At 41.3% G+C, this 24,000-nt stretch overlaps 1 protein-coding gene across 2 annotated transcripts in view; it reads left to right on the top strand.

Annotated features, from left to right (window-relative positions):
* Nucleotides 1–24,000, top strand: part of LOC139546622 (receptor tyrosine-protein kinase erbB-4-like) — a 518,533-nt gene that overhangs the window by 232,647 nt on the left and 261,886 nt on the right. For both annotated transcript variants that reach the window (XM_071355216.1, XM_071355215.1), the window contains exon 2: nt 10,859–11,010. In XM_071355216.1, the coding sequence (XP_071211317.1) occupies nt 10,859–11,010 (152 nt within the window). The remainder of the gene's footprint in view (nt 1–10,858; nt 11,011–24,000) is intronic.

The raw sequence follows: 24,000 nt of genomic DNA, 5'->3' as shown, positions 1-24,000 counted from the left end.
ATAGCCTTGCTATTGAGAAAGGCCGCCGTAGGCAGACATGGCTCTCAAGAGAAGACAGGCTATGTGCACACTGCCCACAAAATGAGGTGGAAACTGAGCTGCACTTCCTAACCTCCTGCCCAATGTATGACCATATTAGAGAGACATATTTCCCTCAGATTACACAGATCCACAAAGAATTCGAAAACAAATCCAATTTTGATAAACTCCCATATCTACTGGGTGAAATTCCACAGTGTGCCATCACAGCAGCAAGATTTGTGACCTGTTGCCACAAGAAAAGGGCAACCAGTGAAGAACAAACACCACTGTAAATACAACCCATATTTATGTTTATTTATTTTAACTTGTGTGCTTTAACCATTTGTACATTGTTACAACACTGCATATATATAATATGACATTTGTAATGTCTTTATTGTTTTGAAACTTCTGTATGTGTAATGTTTACTGTTCATTTTTATTGTTTATTTGACTTTTGTATATTACCTACCTCACTTGCTTTGGCAATGTTAACACATGTTTCCCATGCCAATAAAGCCCCTTGAATTGAATTGAATTGAATTGAGAGAGAGAGAGAGAGAGAGAGAGAGAGAGAGAGAGAGAGAGAGAGAGAGAGAGAGAGAGAGAGAGAGAGAGAGAGAGAGAGAGAGAGAGAGAGAGAGAGAGAGCGTGAAAGGGAGAGAGAGAGAGCGTGAAAGGGAGAGAGAGAGAGAGTGAAAGGGAGAGAGAGAGAGAGTGAAAGGGAGAGAGTGAAAGGGAGAGAAAGAGAGCATGGAGAGAGAGAGAGAGAGCGAGAGAGAGAGAGCGAGAGAGAGAGAGAGAGCGAGAGAGACAGAGACAGAGAGAGACAGAGACAGAGACAGAGACAGAGACAGAGACAGAGAGAGACAGAGACAGAGACAGAGAGAGACAGAGACAGAGACAGAGACAGAGACAGAGACAGAGAGAGACAGAGAGAGAGACAGAGAGAGAGACAGAGACAGAGACAGAGACAGAGACAGAGACAGAGACAGAGACAGAGGGGTGGAGGGATTATTCAATGTCACACAGGGAGAGCAGATCAGCACCGCTTCTTATCTGGAGTTGATAGCAGAGAAAGCAGACCCTTTCACATTCAACCTTCTCTTTCACTCATTTAGTTTTTCCATCTGTTTTTCTTCTCTCACCACAGCATGAAACACACTACGTGACTGGTTGAAGTATGTGGTGCTTTCCTCCAAGTGTACATGTCATGTTCATGCAACCGTTTCCTTCTATGGTTATGGTGCAGTTTGGGGGTAGTGTTGGACAGTTTGTACACTAAGTGTGATATTAAGCAGCATGTTTCAGTGTCAGAGGTGATCACCAGCAGCTGTACATCACTTGGTTTCCAAACCATATTGCTCCTGGACAGGAAATGGTAGGACTTATGGGGAAATGCAAGAGGTTTGTTTGTGTGGGCTTGAGTGAATGAGAGGGAAACTGTCTCATTTATTTGATTATAGCTGCATGACACTTGAGATGGGCCAAAGATAATTATGATGTTTTGGATATTCTGGAAATGAATCCATAGAAAAGGTTATTTGGGGGAATAATTGACATAATTATATTTGGGCTTATCTGCCCCAATATGGTTTTTGTGATTGAATTGAATGAGGTCTGTTAGCATTCCAAGAGAAAGCAGACTTTTAGTTCTGCCAAAAACAAAAATATGAATCAAACAGTGTCATCATGGATTTTCTACGTCGAGAGGGAGTCTAGAGTAGATGACATTTCTATTCATGATTTTATCATGCAGCATTTGTCTGTTTACACATCACAGTTTTACAGTGAACATGATTTAACACAGAAACTGTTTGAATAGCTGATGAAGCTCTTTGATGTTGATATTTACTGAGGGATACAGTATGATGCTTATTTCTAAAGATGTCTAAACTACACTGTGCACTGTAGATTACCTGAGAGAAAAGGGAGGGAATCAAAGAGATTACGCATTGAGTTATATTGAGTTTAATATTACATTATTGCAATTTTCAACCATATTCCATGGCAATAAGGTGTCTTTATCATGAATGCAAAAATACCCCATCCTTAGAGCCTTGGTTAACAAACAGCCTTGTGTAAATTAATGTGAAACATATTTAATGTTATTTTATTGCACACACCAAGGCTACTATCAAAACTATATAGATACCCACACAAGCAAACACAGACACGCCTGAAACAGACATGCATATTATTTTTTTACCGCAGGCTTCTAATCCTACTATTAGTTAAGTATATGAAGAAATCCCATATTGAGATTCATTGCCTCAATCCATCATTTCTGGAATGGAAATCCCAGAGAAGAAATTAAATCAATCCTCTGATGACGAGGAGGAACGGGGGTGGGGGATAAAGCCATAGAAATGAAGAGATTGGGCCTCAGTTCCTCTGAATGGGAATCCACGCTTTAGGGGGAGAATATCCTCTGTATAAGTGTGTGCCAGTTGTGCTTCTGAGAGAGAGAGAGAGAGATCAATATCTGATTAATATTGTTGTTGTAGTTGCTGTTAATGGTAATCCCATGTCCACTACTACTATTATTATTACTGTTGGTTCCACCATTTATTTATATATAAATATATATATATATACATATTAGATTTTTATTTTTCGATATGTATACTTTGACAATGTAAGTAATAATGAACTTGCCATGTCAATAAAGTCAATTGAATTGAATTGAATTGAATTGAGAGAGAGAGAGAGAGAGAGAGAGAGAGAGAGAGAGAGAGAGAGAGAGAGAGAGAGAGAGAGAGAGAGAGAGAGAGAGAGAGAGAGAGAGAGAGAGAGAGAGAGAGAGAGAGAGAGAGAGAGAGAAATACAATGTATTATTTATTTCTGCATGTAACATGCCTTCACAAGTCACCATACACGATATCCCACCCATTGTTCTACCTGTGTCCTTTTGTTCACATGTACTTCCCAGCACAGTTAGTGGAACCGTAACCAGGCCAGCACAGTACAGCTCAGCATGGCTTGTTTCAGCTCAGTATGCCAGCAATCCAGCCTTGGTCCACTTGAACATCCAACCAGGTTGATACAGGTGGCTTTGCTGTAGTTCACTGGGCAGTCAACACCATGTCGGGCTTACATGGCGATATATGCTTCCATTACAGATACTGTAGGCTTCCATTACAGATACTGTAGACTTCCATTACAGATACTGTAGGCTTCCATTACAGATACTGTAGACTTCCATTACAGATACTGTAAGCTTCCATTACAGATACTGTAGACTTCCATTACAGATACTGTAGGCTTCCATTACAGATACTGTAGACTTCCATTACAAATACTGTAGACTTCCATTACAGATACTGTAGGCTTCCATTACAGATACTGTAGACTTCCATTACAGATACAGTAGACTTCCATTACAGATACTGTAGGCTTCCATTACAGATACTATAGACTTCCATTACAGATACTGTAGACTTCCATTACAGATACTGTAGGCTTCCATTACAGATACTGTAGACTTCCATTACAAATACTGTAGACTTCCATTACAGATACTGTAGGCTTCCATTACAGATACTGTAGACTTCCATTACAGATACTGTAGACTTCCATTACAGATACTATAGACTTCCATTACAGATACTGTAGACTTCCATTACAGATACTGTAGACTTCCATTACAGATACTGTAGGCTTCCATTACAGATACTAAAGACTTCCATGACAGATACTGTAGACTTCCATTACAGATACTGTAGACTTCCATTACAGATACTGTAGACTTCCATTACAAATACTGTAGGCTTCCATTACAGATACTGTAGGCTTCCATTACAGATACTGTAGACTTCCATTACAGATACTGTAGACTTCCATTACAGATACTGTAGACTTCCATTACAAATACTGTAGGCTTCCATTACACATACTGTAGACTTCCATTACAGATACTGTAGACTTCCATTACAGATACTGTAGGCTTCCATTACAGATACTGTAGGCTTCCATTACAGATACTGTAGGCTTCCATTACAGATACTGTAGGCTTCCATTACAGATACTGTAGGCGTCCATTACACATACTGTAGACTTCCATTACAGATACTGTAGACTTCCATTACAGATACTGTAGGCTTCCATTACAGATACTGTAGACTTCCATTACAGATACTGTAGACTTCCATTACAAATACTGTAGGCTTCCATTACACATACTGTAGACTTCCATTACAGATACTGTAGACTTCCATTACAGATACTGTAGGCTTCCATTACAGATACTGTAGGCTTCCATTACAGATACTGTAGGCTTCCATTACAGATACTGTAGACTTCCATTACAGATACTGTAGGCTTCCATTACAGATACTGTAGGCTTCCATTACAGATACTGTAGACTTCCATTACAGATACTGTAGGCTTCCATTACAGATACTGTAGACTTCCATTACAAATACTGTAGACTTCCATTACAGATACTGTAGGCTTCCATTACAGATACTGTAGACTTCCATTACAGATACTGTAGACTTCCATTACAGATACTGTAGGCTTCCATTACAGATACTGTAGACTTCCATTACAGATACTGTAGACTTCCATTACAAATACTGTAGACTTCCATTACATATACTGTAGGCTTCCATTACAGATACTGTAGACTTCCATTACAGATACTGTAGACTTCCATTACAGATACTATAGACTTCCATTACAGATACTGTAGACTTCCATTACAGATACTGTAGACTTCCATTACAGATACTGTAGGCTTCCATTACAGATACTAAAGACTTCCATGACAGATACTGTAGACTTCCATTACAGATACTGTAGACTTCCATTACAGATACTGTAGACTTCCATTACAAATACTGTAGGCTTCCATTACACATACTGTAGACTTCCATTACAGATACTGTAGACTTCCATTACAGATACTGTAGGCTTCCATTACAGATACTGTAGGCTTCCATTACAGATACTGTAGGCTTCCATTACAGATACTGTAGGCTTCCATTACAGATACTGTAGGCGTCCATTACAAATACTGTAGGCTTCCATTACACATACTGTAGACTTCCATTACAGATACTGTAGACTTCCATTACAGATACTGTAGGCTTCCATTACAGATACTGTAGACTTCCATTACAGATACTGTAGACTTCCAATACAAATACTGTAGGCTTCCATTACACATACTGTAGACTTCCATTACAGATACTGTAGACTTCCATTACAGATACTGTAGACTTCCATTACAAATACTGTAGGCTTCCATTACACATACTGTAGACTTCCATTACAGATACTGTAGACTTCCATTACAGATACTGTAGGCTTCCATTACAGATACTGTAGGCTTCCATTACAGATACTGTAGGCTTCCATTACAGATACTGTAGGCTTCCATTACAGATACTGTAGGCTTCCATTACAGATACTGTAGACTTCCATTACAAATACTGTAGGCTTCCATTACACATACTGTAGACTTCCATTACAGATACTGTAGACTTCCATTACAGATACTGTAGGCTTCCATTACAGATACTGTAGGCTTCCATTACAGATACTGTAGGCTTCCATTACAGATACTGTAGGCTTCCATTACAGATACTGTAGGCTTCCATTACAGATACTGTAGGCTTCCATTACAGATACTGTAGACTTACATTACAGATACTGTAGACTTCCATTACAGATACTGTAGACTTCCATTACAGATACTGTAGGCTTCCATTACAGATACTGTAGGCTTCCATTACAGATACTGTAGGCTTCCATGACAGATACTGTAGACTTCCATGACAGATACTGTAGGCTTCCATGACAGATACTGTAGGCTTCCATTACAGATACTGTAGGCTTCCATTACAGATACTGTAGGCTTCCATGACAGATACTGTAGGCTTCCATTACAGATACTGTAGGCTTCCATTACAGATACTGTAGGCTTCCATTACAGATACTGTAGGCTTCCATGACAGATACTGTAGGCTTCCATTACAGATACTGTATACTTCCATGACAGATACTGTAGACTTCCATTACAGATACTGTAGGCTTCCATTACAGATACTGTAGGCTTCCATGACAGATACTGTAGGCTTCCATTACAGCTACTGTAGACTTCCATGACAGATACTGTAGGCTTCCATGACAGATACTGTAGGCTTCCATTACAGATACTGTAGGCTTCCATTACAGATACTGTAGGCTTCCATGACAGATACTGTAGGCTTCCATTACAGATACTGTAGGCTTCCATTACAGATACTGTAGGCTTCCATTACAGATACTGTAGGCTTCCATGACAGATACTGTAGGCTTCCATTACAGATACTGTAGGCTTCCATGACAGATACTGTAGGCTTCCATTACAGATACTGTAGTCTTCCATTACAGATACTGTAGGCTTCCATGACAGATACTCTAGGCTTCCATGACAGATACTCTAGGCTTCCATGACAGATACTGTAGGCTTCCATTACACATACTGTAGACTTCCATTACAGATACTGTAGACTTACATTACAGATACTGTAGCTTCCATTACGTACTTACCTTCCATTACAGATACTGTAGACTTCCATTACAGTCTTACACATACTGTAGGCTTCCATTACAGATACTGTAGACTCCATTGCAGTCTGTAGACTCCATTACAGATACTGTAGGCTTCCATTACGATACTGTAGATTACTACAGATACTGCAGACTTCCATGACAGATACTGTAGGCTTCCATGACAGATACTGTAGGCTTCCATTACAGATACTGTAGGCTTCCATTACAGATACTGTAGGCTTCCATGACAGATACTGTAGGGCTTCCATTACAGATACTGTAGGCTTCCATTACAGATACTGTAGGCTTCCATTACAGATACTGTAGGCTTCCATGACAGATACTGTAGGCTTCCATTACAGATACTGTAGACTTCCATGACAGATACTGTAGACTTCCATTACAGATACTGTAGGCTTCCATTACAGATACTGTAGGCTTCCATGACAGATACTGTAGGCTTCCATTACAATACTGTAGGCTTCCATACAATACTGTAGACTTCCATGACAGATACTGTAGGCTTCCATGACAGATACTGTAGGCTTCCATTACAGATACTGTAGGCTTCCATTACAGATACTGTAGGCTTCCATGACAGATACTGTAGGCTTCCATTACAGATACTGTAGGCTTCCATTACAGATACTGTAGGCTTCCATTACAGATACTGTAGGCTTCCATGACAGATACTGTAGGCTTCCATTACAGATACTGTAGGCTTCCATGACAGATACTGTAGGCTTCCATTACAGATACTGTAGGCTTCCATTACAGATACTGTAGGCTTCCATGACAGATACTCTAGGCTTCCATGACAGATACTCTAGGCTTCCATGACAGATACTGTAGGCTTCCATGACAGATACTGTAGACTTTCATTACCGATCACTAATAACTCAGTAATTACCACTTAGCAGAACTGAGTATGTGATGTTGTATGTGATGTACAACAACATTTTGAGTTGATCGTACTCAAATAATTTAGCTGGATTGCCATTAAGGTTTCATAACGGAATAATAACAATTCAATCTCAGTGAAACGTTCTGTGTATGTGTCGGGGGGAGGGTTTCTTAGGGTTGTCAGGGGGTTTATTGAAGTGTATAGAGGTTTCTTTTTTGGTGGCTGATGATATATTATAAACTGTCATTTTCACTGGGAGACTGGCTGATGTTATATTATAAACTGTCCTTTTCACTGGGAGACTGGCTGATGATATAATATAAACAGTCCTGTTCACTGGGAGACTGGCTGATGATATAATATAAACTGTCATTTTCACTGGGAGACTGGCTGATGATATAATATAAACGGTCCTTTTCCCTGGGAGACTGGCTGATGATATATTATAAACTGTCATTTTCACTGGGAGACTGGCTGATGATATAATATAAACTGTCCTTTTCAATGGGAGACTGGCTGATGATATATTATAAACTGTCATTTTCACTGGGAGACTGGCTGATGATATAATATAAACTGTCCTTTTCCCTGGGAGACTGGCTGATGATATATTATAAACTGTCATTTTCACTGGGAGACTGGCTGATGATATAATATAAACTGTCCTTTTCCCTGGGAGACTGGCTGATGATATATTATAAACTGTAATTTTCACTGGGAGACTGGCTGATTATATAATATAAACTGTCCTTTTCAATGGGAGACTGGCTGATGATATAATATAAACTGTCCTTTTCACTGGGAGACTGGCTGATGATATAATATAAACTGTCCTTTTCACTGGGAGACTGACTGATGATACAGTATATTATAAACTGTCATTTTCACTGGGAGACTGGCTGATGATATAATATAAACTGTCATTTTCACTGGGAGACTGGCTGATGATATATTATAAACTGTCATTTTCACTGGGAGACTGGCTGATGATATAATATAAACTGTCCTTTTCCCTGGGAGACTGGCTGATGATATAATATAAACTGTCATTTTCACTGGGAGACTGGCTGATGATATAATATAAACTGTCCTTTTCCCTGGGAGACTGGCTGATGATATATTATAAACTGTCATTTTCACTGGGAGACTGGCTGATTATATAATATAAACTGTCCTTTTCAATGGGAGACTGGCTGATGATATAATATAAACTGTCATTTTCACTGGGAGACTGGCTGATGATATAATATAAACTGTCCTTTTCACTGGGATACTGGCTGATGATATATTATAAACTGTCATTTTCACTGGGAGACTGGCTGATGATATAATATAAACTGTCCTTTTCACTGGGAGACTGGCTGATGATATAATATAAACAGTCCTGTTCACTGGGAGACTGGCTGATGATATAATATAAACTGTCATTTTTACTGGGAGACTGGCTGATGATATAACATAAACTGTCATTTTCACTGGGAGACTGGCTGATGATATAATATAAACTGTCCTTTTCACTGGGAGACTGGCTGATGATATAATATAAACTGTCCTTTTCACTGGGAGACTGGCTGATGATATAATATAAACTGTCATTTTCACTGGGAGACTGGCTGATGATATAATATAAACTGTCATTTTCACTGGGAGACTGGCTGATGATATATTATAAACTGTCATTTTCACTGGGAGACTGGCTGATGATATAATATAAACTGTCCTTTTCACTGGGAGACTGCGCTTGCATCTCAAATGGCATCCAAATCCCCACATAACACACTACTTTTGAAAGTAGTGCTGTATGTAGGGCATAGGGTGCCATTTTGGATACACCCTGCACATCCCACAATACCCCTGACATCTCGTCACGGTACCCCGAGGCTATAATAACTGTTTATTACCTGGAAACCCCATTTTATGATACCCCCTCCTCCCTCCTCCGTCTATACCAATGTTAACCGTTATTGAAAACACCCAGGCCTCATCGTATATTACCACATCACACCTGATCTGCATGCTAGCTTTGTTTGATACTTGCCTCTCCTTGCTTTGGTTATGTCCCAAATGGCATCTTATTCCTATGGGGAATAGGGTATCATTTTGTACGCATCTCTTTACTCTTCGGTGAGATCTGTATGCTCCCTCTGCCTCTTGTAATCTAATATCATGTGAGGAGGAATTGTTGGAACAAGATCTCATTTGTCTTTATAGCCCAATGTTGCCTTGAAGCTGATTCTTCTGTTTCTCATCCATCCATTTTCTGAGAGGTAATGGAGGGGAAATAAATAGGAAATCAAATGAAAGTTGGCTTTCAGAGTGCTGCTAATACAACAAGGGGGTATGAGTTGAGTTTAGCAAGGAGTAGAGGTTGACTTCCTTTGATTGATTTCTCTGAGGGGAAGTGTGAGGTAAACGTTTAGAAAATAAGGGAAATACAAAGAACTGCCAGACAGAGAGAGAGAGAGCACAGATCACAGAGACAGGGTTCTCAGAATGGTACATACAATTGAGGTAAGATAGTTGAGGGGAGCTGTCTTGGAGGAGACAGGTGTGTGTGTTCGAAGTAAACAGGTGTGTGTGTTTGTTTCCTATGGTGGTGTGTGGCAGTTCATGGGTGACTGTGTGACAACTCTGAGAGGATTCTGCCACCCCTGTCAAGGCGATAGCTCCCCTGTCAACCGTGAAGTGGCTAGAAACAGCCCACAGTGACAACATGGCTAGGGTTGAATGGTAATGTGGGAGAAGGCAGTGTCTTCATCCCAAATCGCTTCCTGTTCCCTTTATATTGTACCATTTTTTTTACCGGTCCTATGGACCTAGTCAAAATAGTTCACTATATAGGGAATAGGGTGCCATTATTGAAACACACTCTCTTCTCTGTATCTCTCTAAAAAGAGTGCAGGTGGGGCTGTATTATTGATGTTAAATATGGCAGTATTTTGCATAACCTTTTACTCACCTCTGAATGGAAAGGTCCTTATTCTGTTTGTTTTCATGTGGCAATGGAGGTTATGACATGTTTCTTAGAATTGCTGCCTCACCTCTTTACTGATGGACCAAGCACCACTTAAGCCCACAGTGTGTGTGTGTTTGTGTGTGTGCGTGTGTGCATCAATTGTGCTTTGTTGTGATTTTGTGTTGTTTTGGGCTGTCCTCTGGGCAGCAGCAGCAGCTGACAGGGCAGATGTCTCCTGTCTTAGTGGGGATAAAAGGTGTTTGATGGGTGGAAAAGACAGGCTTTAATTACATAGCAGGAGTCTACTCAGTAGCCTGGACACACGCTAACGGGGACTCATCTGCCCACTGGGCCTCAGGGGCTTCCTGTACACACAAACACACACACATGAACGCATAGCTAACATACCTCCTCCTCTCTCCTCTTTCTTTCTGCAGTATGCGCTGGCACAGAGAACAAGCTGAGTACTCTGTCAGACCTGGAGCAGCAGTACCGCACCCTAAGGAAGTATTATGAGAACTGTGAGGTGGTGATGGGTAACCTGGAGATCACCAGCATCGATCGCTCCAGAGACCTCTCCTTCCTCAGGGTAAGACCTGACACTACCATCCCTTCTTAGCTTGTCACTGTATTTCTTCCCCAACTATTTAGCTTTTAATCTTAGACCTCTCCTTCTTCAGGGTAAGACCCAACTTACACATCAGTATTAGAATCACGACTTGGACAATCTGTCCTGGAATCACACCACGTTGTTGAACATTTCAGTGTCTATTCAATTAACTTTGGAACCAGTCATTGTCCACTCAACCTTGTTGGTCTGACATGGTTTTACTTTTACGTCTTCTCTTACCAATCAGCTAGGCTGTCTGTGACAGTCAGAGCTTCATCCTCTCTAACTCTGATCTCTAAATACCAAACACTGATTGTCTCCATGTTCCCTTCTGCTTCATGTGAGACTTCAATGGAAGTATGATGACCTGATTCTTTTGCTCTAATTTAACACAATCCATAGCCTCTTTGATTAGAGATTTAGAATAAATAATAATCAAATGGTTTGTTTGGGATTGATTGTAGGTTAGATGAGGGACCAGTGGTGCAATTGCTTAAGTGACCCAAAACACGCTCGCTCGCTCACACACACTTACATACACATGCACGCTCACACACCCTCTGAGGCCAAGTGAAATAATGATGTGGTAATGTGGTAATGATGTGGTAATGGGGGGTTGGAGGCAGGTCAGTGAACTGCTGTACATGAGTTGCTAAAAGTAGTGAACTAGATGGACTATATAGAATAAGTTACCATTTGAGAGACAGCACATCTCCAAAAGATTTCAGTCAATTTGGGAGAATTGTGGGGGATGGAGGGCTAACCCCTGTTGTGCTGACTGCATTATTGTGTGTTGGGTTGTAATGGGGTGGTTTGGCTGGGTGGTTGTCTGAACCCTAAGCACTTTATGACATGGTGCTTCAACCTAGTGGTAGGAAACCCAATCTCCAGCAAGGCCAGAGAGCACTTGGCCTCAAATGTATTTAACATTGATTCAGTGATCAATGTTTAGACAGAGTCACCTAATCAAGTTTACCAGGTCTATGTGTTACGATTCAGAAATTACATCGCAAAAGTAGGTGAATATAACCCCCATTCTAAAAATGGCTTTCATCAATTGCTTAAATACTTTTGAATCAGTGTTTGTTAAAGAAAATACCCTCAGTGATACGTGTTTAGTATGTTTGTGTTTAAACAGTCTTTCTCTTATGTAAAAGCTGTGTATCTGTGTGGCGACTAGCATCAAGGCATAACACAGTACTGTTCTACATAACAAAACAAAACAGAAGAATTTAAGCCCTTCTGTGTTCCTCTAAACAACAATGTCGACCACTATATCGCCTTACCCCCCGCAATGAAAAGCCAAACGCCAGAGCGTGGCATGCTGTGGAGGAGAGCGGTGGAGAGTGCAGTGTTACCGTTGGCCCCCTACAGAGTTAACAGGTAATGGGACACTGCTCAACATTGTGAGTATGAGAGGGAAGCAATGTGCTGGTAAAGACAGTATGATTATTGTTGGTCTCTGCTACAAGCTAAAGTCCTACTCAGAAAAATCAGTTAAAAGTTCAATTTAGCTCTTTGTATGCTGCAGTTTGCCATTGCAGAACTCACGAAGGGATGCACATCGAGTGACAGTGTTTAGAACCTTGGTTACAAGCCTTGCTAGAACACGCTGTTATTTCCTTACATGACCATATAACAGAGGCTGGTTGCTGTTCGTTTACAAAATGGCCCCCCGTGGCGCTGTGCATGTGCCAAGGCTTCACAATTAACGAGGGTTAAGTGAACACACTAATTAGAAACACAGGGTGCCAAGCAGCAAGGGAGCAGGGAGGAGGGCAAGGTAATGTGTGTATTTTTGGGTTGTTAAGATTATTATTATTTTAAAACACATTAATAATGTGCCATCCCTGGGGCAGAGGAGGAGGAGGAGGAGGAAAACTTCACCTTGAGGTGTAGGAGAGGGGGAGAGGAGAGGGAAATAAAACCTAGCTAGAAGCTCCTTTCCTTCCTGCATGGTGGCCTGGCCGTCTGGGCTGTGTGTTTGGCTGGATGGCTGGCTGTCTACTGGGTGATTGAAAGTGATGCCTGTGCTTTGCCTCCCTTTAAAAGATAGCCAGAGATGGATGGCTGCATCCCAAGCCCCCTGAACAGCTTTAGCAGTAAATAGAGTCCATCTTCTAAACTACATCCATACCGCTGATGAAACAAGACCCAGGTATAAGATTAATAACTGGAATTCTGCCCCAAGATCATTTTATTTTTTCTGTGTGTATTTTGTGTATGTGTATATGTGTTGAATCCGACTTGTTTGTGAAAGTGTGTTTCTCGCACGCAAAATGCAAGAAATCTTGCAGCATTTAATTTCCACATGATGGTTCACGGATAAGGTAACACTTAGACCACTGTCTATGTCCCCTTCATTCAGTTGGATGGGCAGGATATGATCCAGTAATCCATCTGAGAAGGTCTTCACCGTTCCCTGACCCTGACGTCACAGTCTCCTTGTAGCCACAGTCACAAGATCTACAACTCTACCACATTCCTTTACATCTGGTGTAGGTTGGCTGGCTCACTAGCTTAACATGTTATAAACCTTATAATAAGACATCCTTAAGTTTCATACATGCTTATAACAACTAATAAAGCATTGTACCTGCAGGCTGTACGTAAAGTTTTACCGCTAGAAGTAACCACTTCATAGCACAATTGTGTATCGAGACAATTAATCTATAGTCAATCCTCCTTCTAGCACAAAGCCCTCCAACTCTCCCAACCTATCAGTCCCCTGCCTGGCTAATAGTGGCTCCCTGCCTTGTGTCTCTACTGTTAAATGGAGTGATGTGATTGGTGTCTCAAATGTCACCCTATTCCCTATATATAGTAGTGGACTACTTTTGACCAAGGCCCATCAAACTTTTGGAAAAAATTGCGCACTATTTTAGGGAATAGTGTGCCATTTGAGACACAGGCCATGGTGTTAATTATACCACTATCATTGACAAACGGAAACTGTAAATATTTCCATTAGGTTTCACATCATTAGCTTGACGATTAGAGACTGGGAAGAAAAGAGGTGGCGGGTAGGAGGGGGTCTGATAAGAAATTCTCTCTCTCTCTCTCTCAAAAATGCTGTATAAACTTTGTATTATTACTCCCAGCAGCACATCATTCTCAAATTACAACATAACTCCATTGACATTAAAACTCCATTTGAAAAGTATTTAAGTGAGTATTATTTTATAATGTTTTATACATTGAGTGTACAAAACATTAACAACACCTGTTCTTTCCATGACATAGACTGACCAGGTGAATCTAGGTAAAAGCTATGATCCCTTATTGATGTAGATATGTTCTATAGTATGCACGCTAGTTCTATGCTTCCCATTCTTAAGTTTCATTTTTTGTTTTTGAGTCTTTTACTTTCGGTTTTGTACAGCGGTTTAGATGGTACAATGATTCTCTACTGTATTCTTGCTTGTTTTGTTACATAAACTGAAATTAGATTTCTGCATAGCGCATCTTTAAATCCACTTTAATCAGTGTATAGGGGAAGGAGACAGGTTAAAGAAGGATTTTTTAAGCCTTGAGACAATTGAGACATGGATTGTATTCATGGGCAAGACAAAAGATCTAAGTGCCTTTGAACGGTGTATGGTAGTAGGTGCCAGGTGCACCGGTTTGTGTCAAAAACGACTGGGTTTTTCACAACTGTTTCCCGTGTGAATCAAGACTGGTCCACCACCCAAAGAACATCCAGCCAACTTGACACAACTGTGGGAAGCATTGGAGTCAACATAGACCAGCATCCCTGTGGAACGCTTTTGACACCTTGTAGAGTCCATGCCCTGACGAATTGAAGCTGTTCTGAGGGCAAAAGTATTAGGAATGTTAGGAAGGTGTTCTTAATGTTTTGTATACTCAGTGTATATAGCACGAGACTGGGCTGATTGGGTTGTGGGTCGGGAACTTTAAAACAACATCATAATGGCCCTTACAGTAGCAGTCAGTCCCCTGGAGTTATTTTGACTCTGTGTGTTCCAGAGGACAGAGGTCAAATAGGGTTTAATGAGCCTGGAGAACACGGAGGAGCAGAGGAGTCATTTAAAGTAGTCTGTCCCCAGCCAATCACCTCTACTCAGGATAAGAGGAGCTGTCTGCATTAATGACAGCAGACACCTACCTCTGTGCATCGAAATAGGGACATGATAAGAGTGAGACTCATGGTCAGAGACTTTGACCTGCATTTTTCTTCTTACTCTCCCTCCACCTCTTGTTTTGTGGGCCATCCTCTACCTATCCTGCAGCCTCTGTCCTGATACAGCCTGGATGGCGAAGGAAACTTAGTCTCCCTCTTTCTCTCTCTCTCTCTGTTCCTCTCTCCCCCTCTCCTCCTCTTCTTCTCACTTTTTACAGGCTGGTTATTTATCCCTCAGGCGTGGTTGGTTGGTGTATGTGTACTGCCTGCCTGGGTAGTTGCTGGGCTAGATGAGATCAGAATACATCCCAACTGGCACGCTATTCCCTACATAGTGCACTACGTTTGAACATACAGGGCCCATAGAGCTCTGGTCAAAAGTAGTGCACTTTTTAGGGAATAGGGTGCCATTTGGGACACAGCTCAGATTACGTTCCCCTGTTCCTCAGCACCCTTCATTATTAATGAAGACTGATGAAGTGTTGGCGAGCTCCTGTCTTTGAGGCGCGCCTAGATTGGATTGACAATCGCTATTAGCTTGCTCGCAAGTTCATTTCCATCACTTTAATATGACATGAATAAGGACAGAGAGAGAGAGATAACCCTGCACAAAGAAAGAGGGAGGGAGAGAGAGAGAGAGAGAGAGAGAGAGAGAGAGAGAGAGAGAGAGAGAGAGAGTGAGAGAGAGAGAGAGGGAGAGCTAGAGAGAGACAAATCGAGAGAGAGAGAGAGAGAGAGAGAGAGAGAGAGAGAGAGAGAGAGAGAGAGAGAGAGAGAGAGAGAGAGAGAGAGAGAGAGAGAGAGAGAGAACAATAGAGCAAGAGAACAAGAAAACGAGAGAGCGAGAGAGAGAGAGAGAAAGAGCGAGAGAGAGAGAGAAAGAGAGAGCGAGAGAGAAAGAGCAAGAGAGAGAAAGAACAAGAGAGCGAGAGAGAAAAAAAAGAGAGAAAGAGAGAAGGAGTGAGAGAGCGAGCGAGAGAGCGAGAGAGAGCGAAAAAGAAAGAGCGAGAGAGAAAGAGCAAGAGAGAGAGCGAAAGAGAGAGTGAGAGAGAGAGCAAGAGAGAGAGAAAGAGCGAGAGAGAGAGAAAGCGCGAGAGAGAGAAAGAGCGAGAGAGAATGATAGAGAGAACGAGTGAGAGAGAGAAAGAGTGAGAAAGAAAGAGCGAGAGAGAAAGAGCGAGAGAGAAAGCAAGAGAGAGAGCGAGAGAGAGTGAGACGGAGCGAGAGAGAGAGAGAGCGTGAGAGCAAGCGAGAAAGAGCGAGAGAGAGAAAGAGCAAGAGAGCGAAAGAGCCGAGAGAGAGAGCGGGAGAGAGCAAGAGAGAGAAAGAGCCGAGAGAGAGCGGGAGAGAGCAAGAGAGAGAAAGAGCGAGAGAGAGAGAGAGAGAAAGAGCGAGAGAGAGAAAGAGCGAGAGAGAAAGAGCAAGAGAGAGCGAAAGAGAGAGTGAGAGAGAGAGAGCGAGAGAGAGAAAGAGAGAGAAAAAGCGAGAGAGAGTGAGAGAGCGAGCGAGAGTGAGAGAGAGAGAGAGTGAGAGAGAACGAGAGAGAGAAAGAGCGAGAGAGAAAGAGTAAGAAAGAGAGAGAAAGCGAGAGAGAAAACGAGAGAGAGAGCGAGAGAGAGAGCGAGCAAGAACAAGAGAGAGTGCGAGAGAGCGAAAGAGAGAGAGTGAGACGGAGAGAGAGCAAGAGAGAGAGAGAGCGTGAGAGCAAGCGAGAAAGAGCGAGAGAGAGAAAGAGAGAGAGAGTTCCAAATTAAGCAGCAGCAGCTGAAAAGATGAGCTCCTAAAAATATTGAGATTTATATGGTTTTTAGAGTAAAGTACATCGAAAAAAACAAAAGAAAACTGCTAGACAGAATAGGAGACCAAACAAGCAGCAAACAAAGAAGAAAGGATTCTGAAAAAGTAACAATTTTTCATAAAATTATACAGTTTTCTTAGCTAGCTAAGTTGTTTACCTGTTGCTAGGCAGTTGCTAGGGACTCTCCTGAAAGAAGCTAGCTAGCTAACAAGGAGTGTCTAGTTGACAGAAGAGAAGAAGGGACAAAGTGGGACAAAATAAGGACAGAAGAAAAGGGAAAGGGGACATCAAGGTGAAGCAGTCCTCTAAAGACATAAAAGACAATTAAACAAGAAACAACACTTCTATTGCAACATCAGCCAACATCACCAGCGTTGCTATGGAAGTTGTTTACCCACCAGACATCAAAACAGAGAAAGCTAAGAAAAGTTTCAAAGGTTTGTTGATGGGACAGAACCATGAATGCCTGTTTGCAGATCTTACCAGTTGCAAAACAAGAGCAAATTTAATTTTTAATACCAAACGAGGGCACATATGGAAAAGGGTTATTTGCAACCATTTCCCTTTTTCAAAAAAGAGAGGCATCAGCCAAGGATGTCAGATCAGCATTTTTGAAGAAGCTGACCATAGCAACACATATCAAACAGTAAACGTATATAATAATGGAACTGTATTGATACAAGGCAATGATTCAAGCCTCCAGGCTTTTGAGAATAGGTTTACTACCCTAAAAGCAGAAGCTGAAATCATCTCAGAAACTGAGGAAAAAGTCAAGGAGGGAGATGACGGTGAAAAGCAGGCCCCAGCGGTCTCTGTGACCCAGCAAGAAGCCCTCAGTGTCCCTCTACCTACCTCACCTGCAGCAGACAGAGCCAAGGACATGCCTACAACACCAAGAACACCTGCTATGCAACGTTTCCACAACACCCTCTCTCTAGTTGAAGCAGAGGTCATAGAACTCCGAGAGAACATGCTTCAAGAGGAGGACACTGTCCAGAAACTTAAAGAAGAGATGAAACAGTTCAAGGAGGAGAGCAGAGCATCTATTGCTAAACTAGAAAGCAGAATGGACAAACTGAGTCAGACAAATGATGACCTCAGAGACCATCTGAGCACAACAAGAAAGCAGCTAGAGCAGAGAGAGAGGTACATTGACCTCCTCAACCAGCAGCGAGTCATTATGTCCTCTGCATCTGGAGAACATGTCCACCAGCTTGGCATAACACAAGCAGAACCCGAGACCAGCATGGCCTCCACCACACAGCCTGATGACACTGCACCAGCCTACCAGTCTGCTCCAGCCCAGGTCAGCCAACCAGCCTCTCAGTCTGCTCCAGCACAGGTCAGAATACCAGTCTCCCAGTCTGCTCCAGCACAGGTCAGAATACCAGTCTCCCAGTCTGCTCCAGCACAGTGTGCTCCAGCCCAGGTCAACCTACCAGCCTCTCAGTCTGCCTCTCAGTCTGCTCCAACACAGTGTGCTCCAGCCAAGGTCAGAATACCATCCTCCCAGTCTGCTCCAGCCAGACAGTCACCCACAACTGCAATCCTTATTGATTCAAATGGGAAGTTCTTAGTCCAGGAAAGATTATTCCCTAGACACCAGGTGTATAAGTTCTGGTGTCCTACAACTGACAGTGCAATGCAGCTACTCAGTCAGACCAGGATTGACACCCTCGACAACATCATCATCCACACTGGCACAAACGACCTTCATGCCAAAGGTGAAGATGTATCTGGGGCAGTGAGAAGAGTGGCAGAACGGGCACAGGCTGTGTTCCCAACAACCAATATAGTTGTGTCCACCCTCCTACCAAGAAAAGACTTCCCAGGACAGTTGATCGACAAAATAAATCAACAGATCACTGTGGACTGTGCCTCACTACTCAACGTCAGAACGGCTCACCACCCCACTCTGACATGTCAACACTTATACGATGATGTACATCTTGATCAGGACAGTGTCAGAACCTTTGCCAAGGACCTAAAAGATGCAACACTTGGCAGGGACCCACACACCCATCACCCCAGCAACAGAGGTCCCCCGCCCCACCTTCTGAAACAACAGTACCTCCACCATCCCCAGGAGAAAAGAGCCAGACACGGCTTATTACAGCACAGCTCTACTAGACCAGGCCCAACACAACACAGATTTACGAGACCAGGGCCTTCACAACACAGCTCTACTAGACCAGGCCCATCACAACACAGATTTACGAGACCAGACCCGCATCAGGACAACACGACTAGACCAGGCCCAACACAACACAGCTCTACTAGACCAGGCCCATCACAACACAGCTCTACTAGACCAGGCCCATCACAACACAGATTTACGAGACCAGACCCGTCTCAGGACAGCACGACTAGACCCGGCCCATCACAACACAGCTCTACTAGACCAGGGCCTTCACAACACAGCTCTACTAGACCAGGCCCATCACAACACAGCTCTACTGGACCAGGCCCATCACAACACAGCTCTACTGGACCAGGCCCATCAGAACACAGCTCTACTGGACCAGGCCCATCACAACACATCTCTACTAGACCTGGCCCATCACAACACATCTCTACTAGACCTGGCCCATCACAACACAGCTCTACTGGACCTGGCCCGTCACAACACATCTCTACTGGACCTGGCCCATCACAACACAGCTCTGACCACTACTCCAGGGTCGGACAGAACACTGTCCTTCAGAGAAGTACACCACATGATGCAGTCCACACCATGTATCATTCAGATCATCAGCCTACATATGCTGAGGTAACCTCTGGCAAAAGACACCTAGAACAGTCAGAGATAGGAGAGGTGCGCCAACTACTGCAACTAATATGCAGACTACTGGGCTAGACGGGCACGCACACACACGCACGCGCACACACACACACACAGGGTTGCAGATTGCATTGTACTTATATTTTGTGCAGTCTTATTCCATTCTTATTCATTTGTTTACAACTATTCTTAATTTTTATTGGCACCGGTATAATAATAATATTTATATATAATGGTGTGTGTGTGTATGTATGTATGTATGTATGTATGTATGTATGTATGTATGTATGTATGTATGTATGTATGTATGTATGTATGTATGTGTGTGTGTGTGTGTATGTATATGTATATATATATGTATGTATATGTATATATATATATATATATTATTTTGTATTGTTTTCAATGTACTTTACTCAAACCAGTGAATATCACTTATTATAAATGAGATCATTAACTATCAGCTCTTGGAATATCCAGGGACTTTACTCTTCACATTTTGGTTATAAAACAACAAATCCAGAATTTATTAAAAACATCAAAGGACAGGACATTATAATCCTACTGGAAACATGGTGTCGTGGAGACATAGATACTCAGTGTCCCTCAGGGTATAGAGAAAGCTTACTACCATCAATCAAACATAAAAATGTTAAACGGGGCCGAGACTCAGGTGGAATCATCATTTGGCATAAGCAGGACTTGGCACTGAATGAAATGAAAAAAGGTACCAGTCACATTTGGCTAAAACTTAACAAAGGTACAATCTATTGTGACAATGATGTGTACATATGTGCAGCTTATGCTCCTCCTTCAGATTCACCATATTATGATGATCAGTTTTTTGACAATCTCCATACAGAAATCATTACATTTCAGGCAGAGGGTAAAGTGCTTCTTTGTGGAGATTTCAATGCAAGAACAGGTTCTGAGCCTGACTACACTGATGCGGGAGGTAACCACCACATATTTGGTCACCCCTCCTTGTACAGCAGCCCTATTATAAATAATAGAAACAGTCCTGACCAAATACTGAACAAAAATGGGAAGGAGTTAGTGCATCTCTGTCGAGCCTTAGGCCTGTACATGCTTAATGGTAGAATCAGAGGGGACTCTTTAGGTCAGTTTACTTACTGCTCAGCTCTTGGGACAAGTGTAGTCGATTATGCCATCACGGACATTGACCCCTCCTCCATTAGTGCATTCACTGTCAGACCACAGACACCATTGTCAGATCACAGTCAGATCAACGTGTTCTTGAAGAAATTAACCGGCAATATTCATTCAAAAAAACTGCCCAATAAACTATTCAACATAAACCAATCATACAGATGGGCTCCAAACAGTGCAGAGAGATTCATTGAAACATTGAACTCAAAAGAAATTATGAACTCTATACAGTTTTTCAATAACTCACAATACCAAAACAATAAAGATGGTGTCAATTCGGCTACTCTAAACATCAACTGCATATTCCAAAAAGCAGCATCGAAAGCAAATTTGAGAAAACCAAAGAAATGCAACATCAGAAACAAAAAACAAAATGTTTCTGACAAATGGTTTGATAATGAATGTAAAACAATTAGAAAACACCTAAGACAAATGTCAAACAAAAAACATAAGCAGCAAAACAACCCAGAGCTACGATATGAATACTTTGAAACTCTGAAACAGTATAAACATACACTGAAACGCAAGAAACTGAATTATACCAACAAGACACTTGATGAAATTGAAAACGCAATTGACCAAAATCAGTTCTGGGACATGTGGAACAATTTAAGCACAACAAAGCCACAAGAATTAGCCATACAAGATGTAGGAATTTGGAAAACTTATTTTGATAATCTATACAAAAACATCCCACAAAAAGACTTAAAACAGAACCAATTAGAAATTAAAGAAAAATTGAACATCCTTGAATCAGTCATTAAAAATAACCAAAATCCATTAGATTACCCAATAACCCAACAAGAACTAAATGAAAAGCTCAAATCTATTAAATCAAAGAAGGCTTGTGGTCTAGACAACATCAGAAATGAAATGCTGAAAAACAGCACACCTGAGTTGCAAAATGCTGTGCTTAAATTGTTCAACATGGTTTTAACTTCTGGCTGCTTCCCTGATGTCTGGAACCAGGGGCTCATCTCCCCTATCCACAAAAGTGGAGACAAATCAGACCCCAATAATTACAGGGGAATTTGTGTAAACAGTAACTTGGGAAAGGTTTTCTGTAGCATTTTGAATTCAAGAATCCAAACCTTTCTTCAAGAAAAAAATGTAATAACTAAATGTCAAATTGGCTTTCTCCCTAACCATCGCACTACTGACCATATATACACCTTACACACACTAATTAATAAACACGTCCACCAAAAAAAAGAGGGCAAAATCTTTGCTTGCTTTATTGACTTTAAAAAAGCATTTGATTCTATTTGGCACGAAGGGCTATTCTACAAAATTTTACAAAGTGGGCTTGGTGGTAAGGTGTATGACTTAATAAAATGTATGTACACAGAAAACAAGTGTGCAATAAAAATCAAAAACCAAAGAACAGAATTCTTTTCACAATGTCGAGGTGTGAGACAAGGCTGTAGTTTGAGTCCAAATCTTTTCAACATTTATATCAATGAATTAGCAGACATGTTGGACCATTCTCCAGCCCCAGGACTCACACTATTTGACACAGAGGTGAAATACCTGCTATATGCTGATGACTTGGTACTTCTATCACCAACCAAAGAAGGTCTTCAACAGAACATTAATATTCTAGAGCAATATTGCCATAATTGGGCCCTGGCAGTAAATTTCCCAAAAACTAAAATCATGATTTTCCAAAAACAAAACAGATGTCAGAAACACAAATATAAATTCACCCTGAACAACACCATAATTGAACACACAAAAAATTACACCTACCTTGGTCTGACCATATCTGCATCGGGAAACTTTAATATGGCAGTGAATGCACTCAAAGAAAAAGCCCGCAGAGCATTGTATGCAATAAAAATGAAATTATTCAAAATCAACATCCCAATTAGAATTTGGACCAAAATATTTGACAGTGTAATCCTACCAATAGCTCTTTACGGAAGTGAGGTTTGGGGGCCACTCAATAAACTGGACTTTAAAATGTGGGACAAACATCCAATTGAAACCCTACATGCAGAATTCTGTCGGAAAATCCTACAAGTCCAGAGAAATACACCAACTAATGCATGTAGGGCAGAATTGGGCCGCTTTCCAGTAATAATGAAAATACAGAAAAGATCATTAAAATTTTGGCTACATCTAAATTCAAGTCCAAATTCGAGTCTGCAATTTAAAGCACTTCAAACCCAAGAGCTGAGCCCAGAAACGAGCCCTCTCAGTCAGCTGGTGTTGGACCTAACCAACCAAGCTGACACCAGCACTGCTTCAAAACAAAGAATTCCAATAAACAAAATCATGAACCAATCAAAGGACTCATATTTACAACATTGGAAAAACGAAACAAAATCCCAAAGCCGACTAAATTGCTATCTGACCCTAAACAGAGAATATGAATTGGCTGAATATCTCTACTCTGTCAGAGATTCGAAGCAGAGACAGATCCTTACCAAGTACAGGCTGAGTGACCACCGATTGGCAATAGAAACCGGCAGACATAAAAAGACATGGCTACCCAAAGAGGAGCGTGTATGTGGTCACTGCACGACAGGGGAGGTAGAAACAGAGATGCACTTTCTCCTTTACTGTGATAAATATTCCTCACCAAGAGATTCATTATTCACAGAAATGACTACATTTATTCCAAATTTTAACTTATTAAACCCAGAGGAAAAACTAAAAATACTCATGGGCGAAGGAGCAATGGCTCCTCTTGCAGCCAAATATGTATTTGCCTGCCATAGCCTGAGGGACACTGAATAATAACATCTGCATAGTAAGCAGTAACTTACTTATTATGACTGTTATTGTTTTTACTGTTATTGTTATTAGTATTATTATTGTTGTTTATCATTCCAAATAGTAATGGTATGGGTGGTAATGGTAATGATAGCAGTTTAATGATGGTGGTGGTGGTGGTAGTGGTGCATTACACCATACATAACATTCGACTATTGACTGTTACCATTTTATTGTTACTATTTTTATATTTAATTTTGTATTATTATTTACTGCCATTCTATATTATTATTTGTCATTGTTTTAATTGTATTACAATGTATATTGTATACATTGTTGCTTTGGCAATATTGACACAAT

Source organism: Salvelinus alpinus, chromosome 20 (assembly GCF_045679555.1).
Source record: "Salvelinus alpinus chromosome 20, SLU_Salpinus.1, whole genome shotgun sequence".
Taxonomy (NCBI): domain Eukaryota; kingdom Metazoa; phylum Chordata; class Actinopteri; order Salmoniformes; family Salmonidae; genus Salvelinus; species Salvelinus alpinus.
This window is presented reverse-complemented; position numbering and strand designations above follow the sequence as displayed.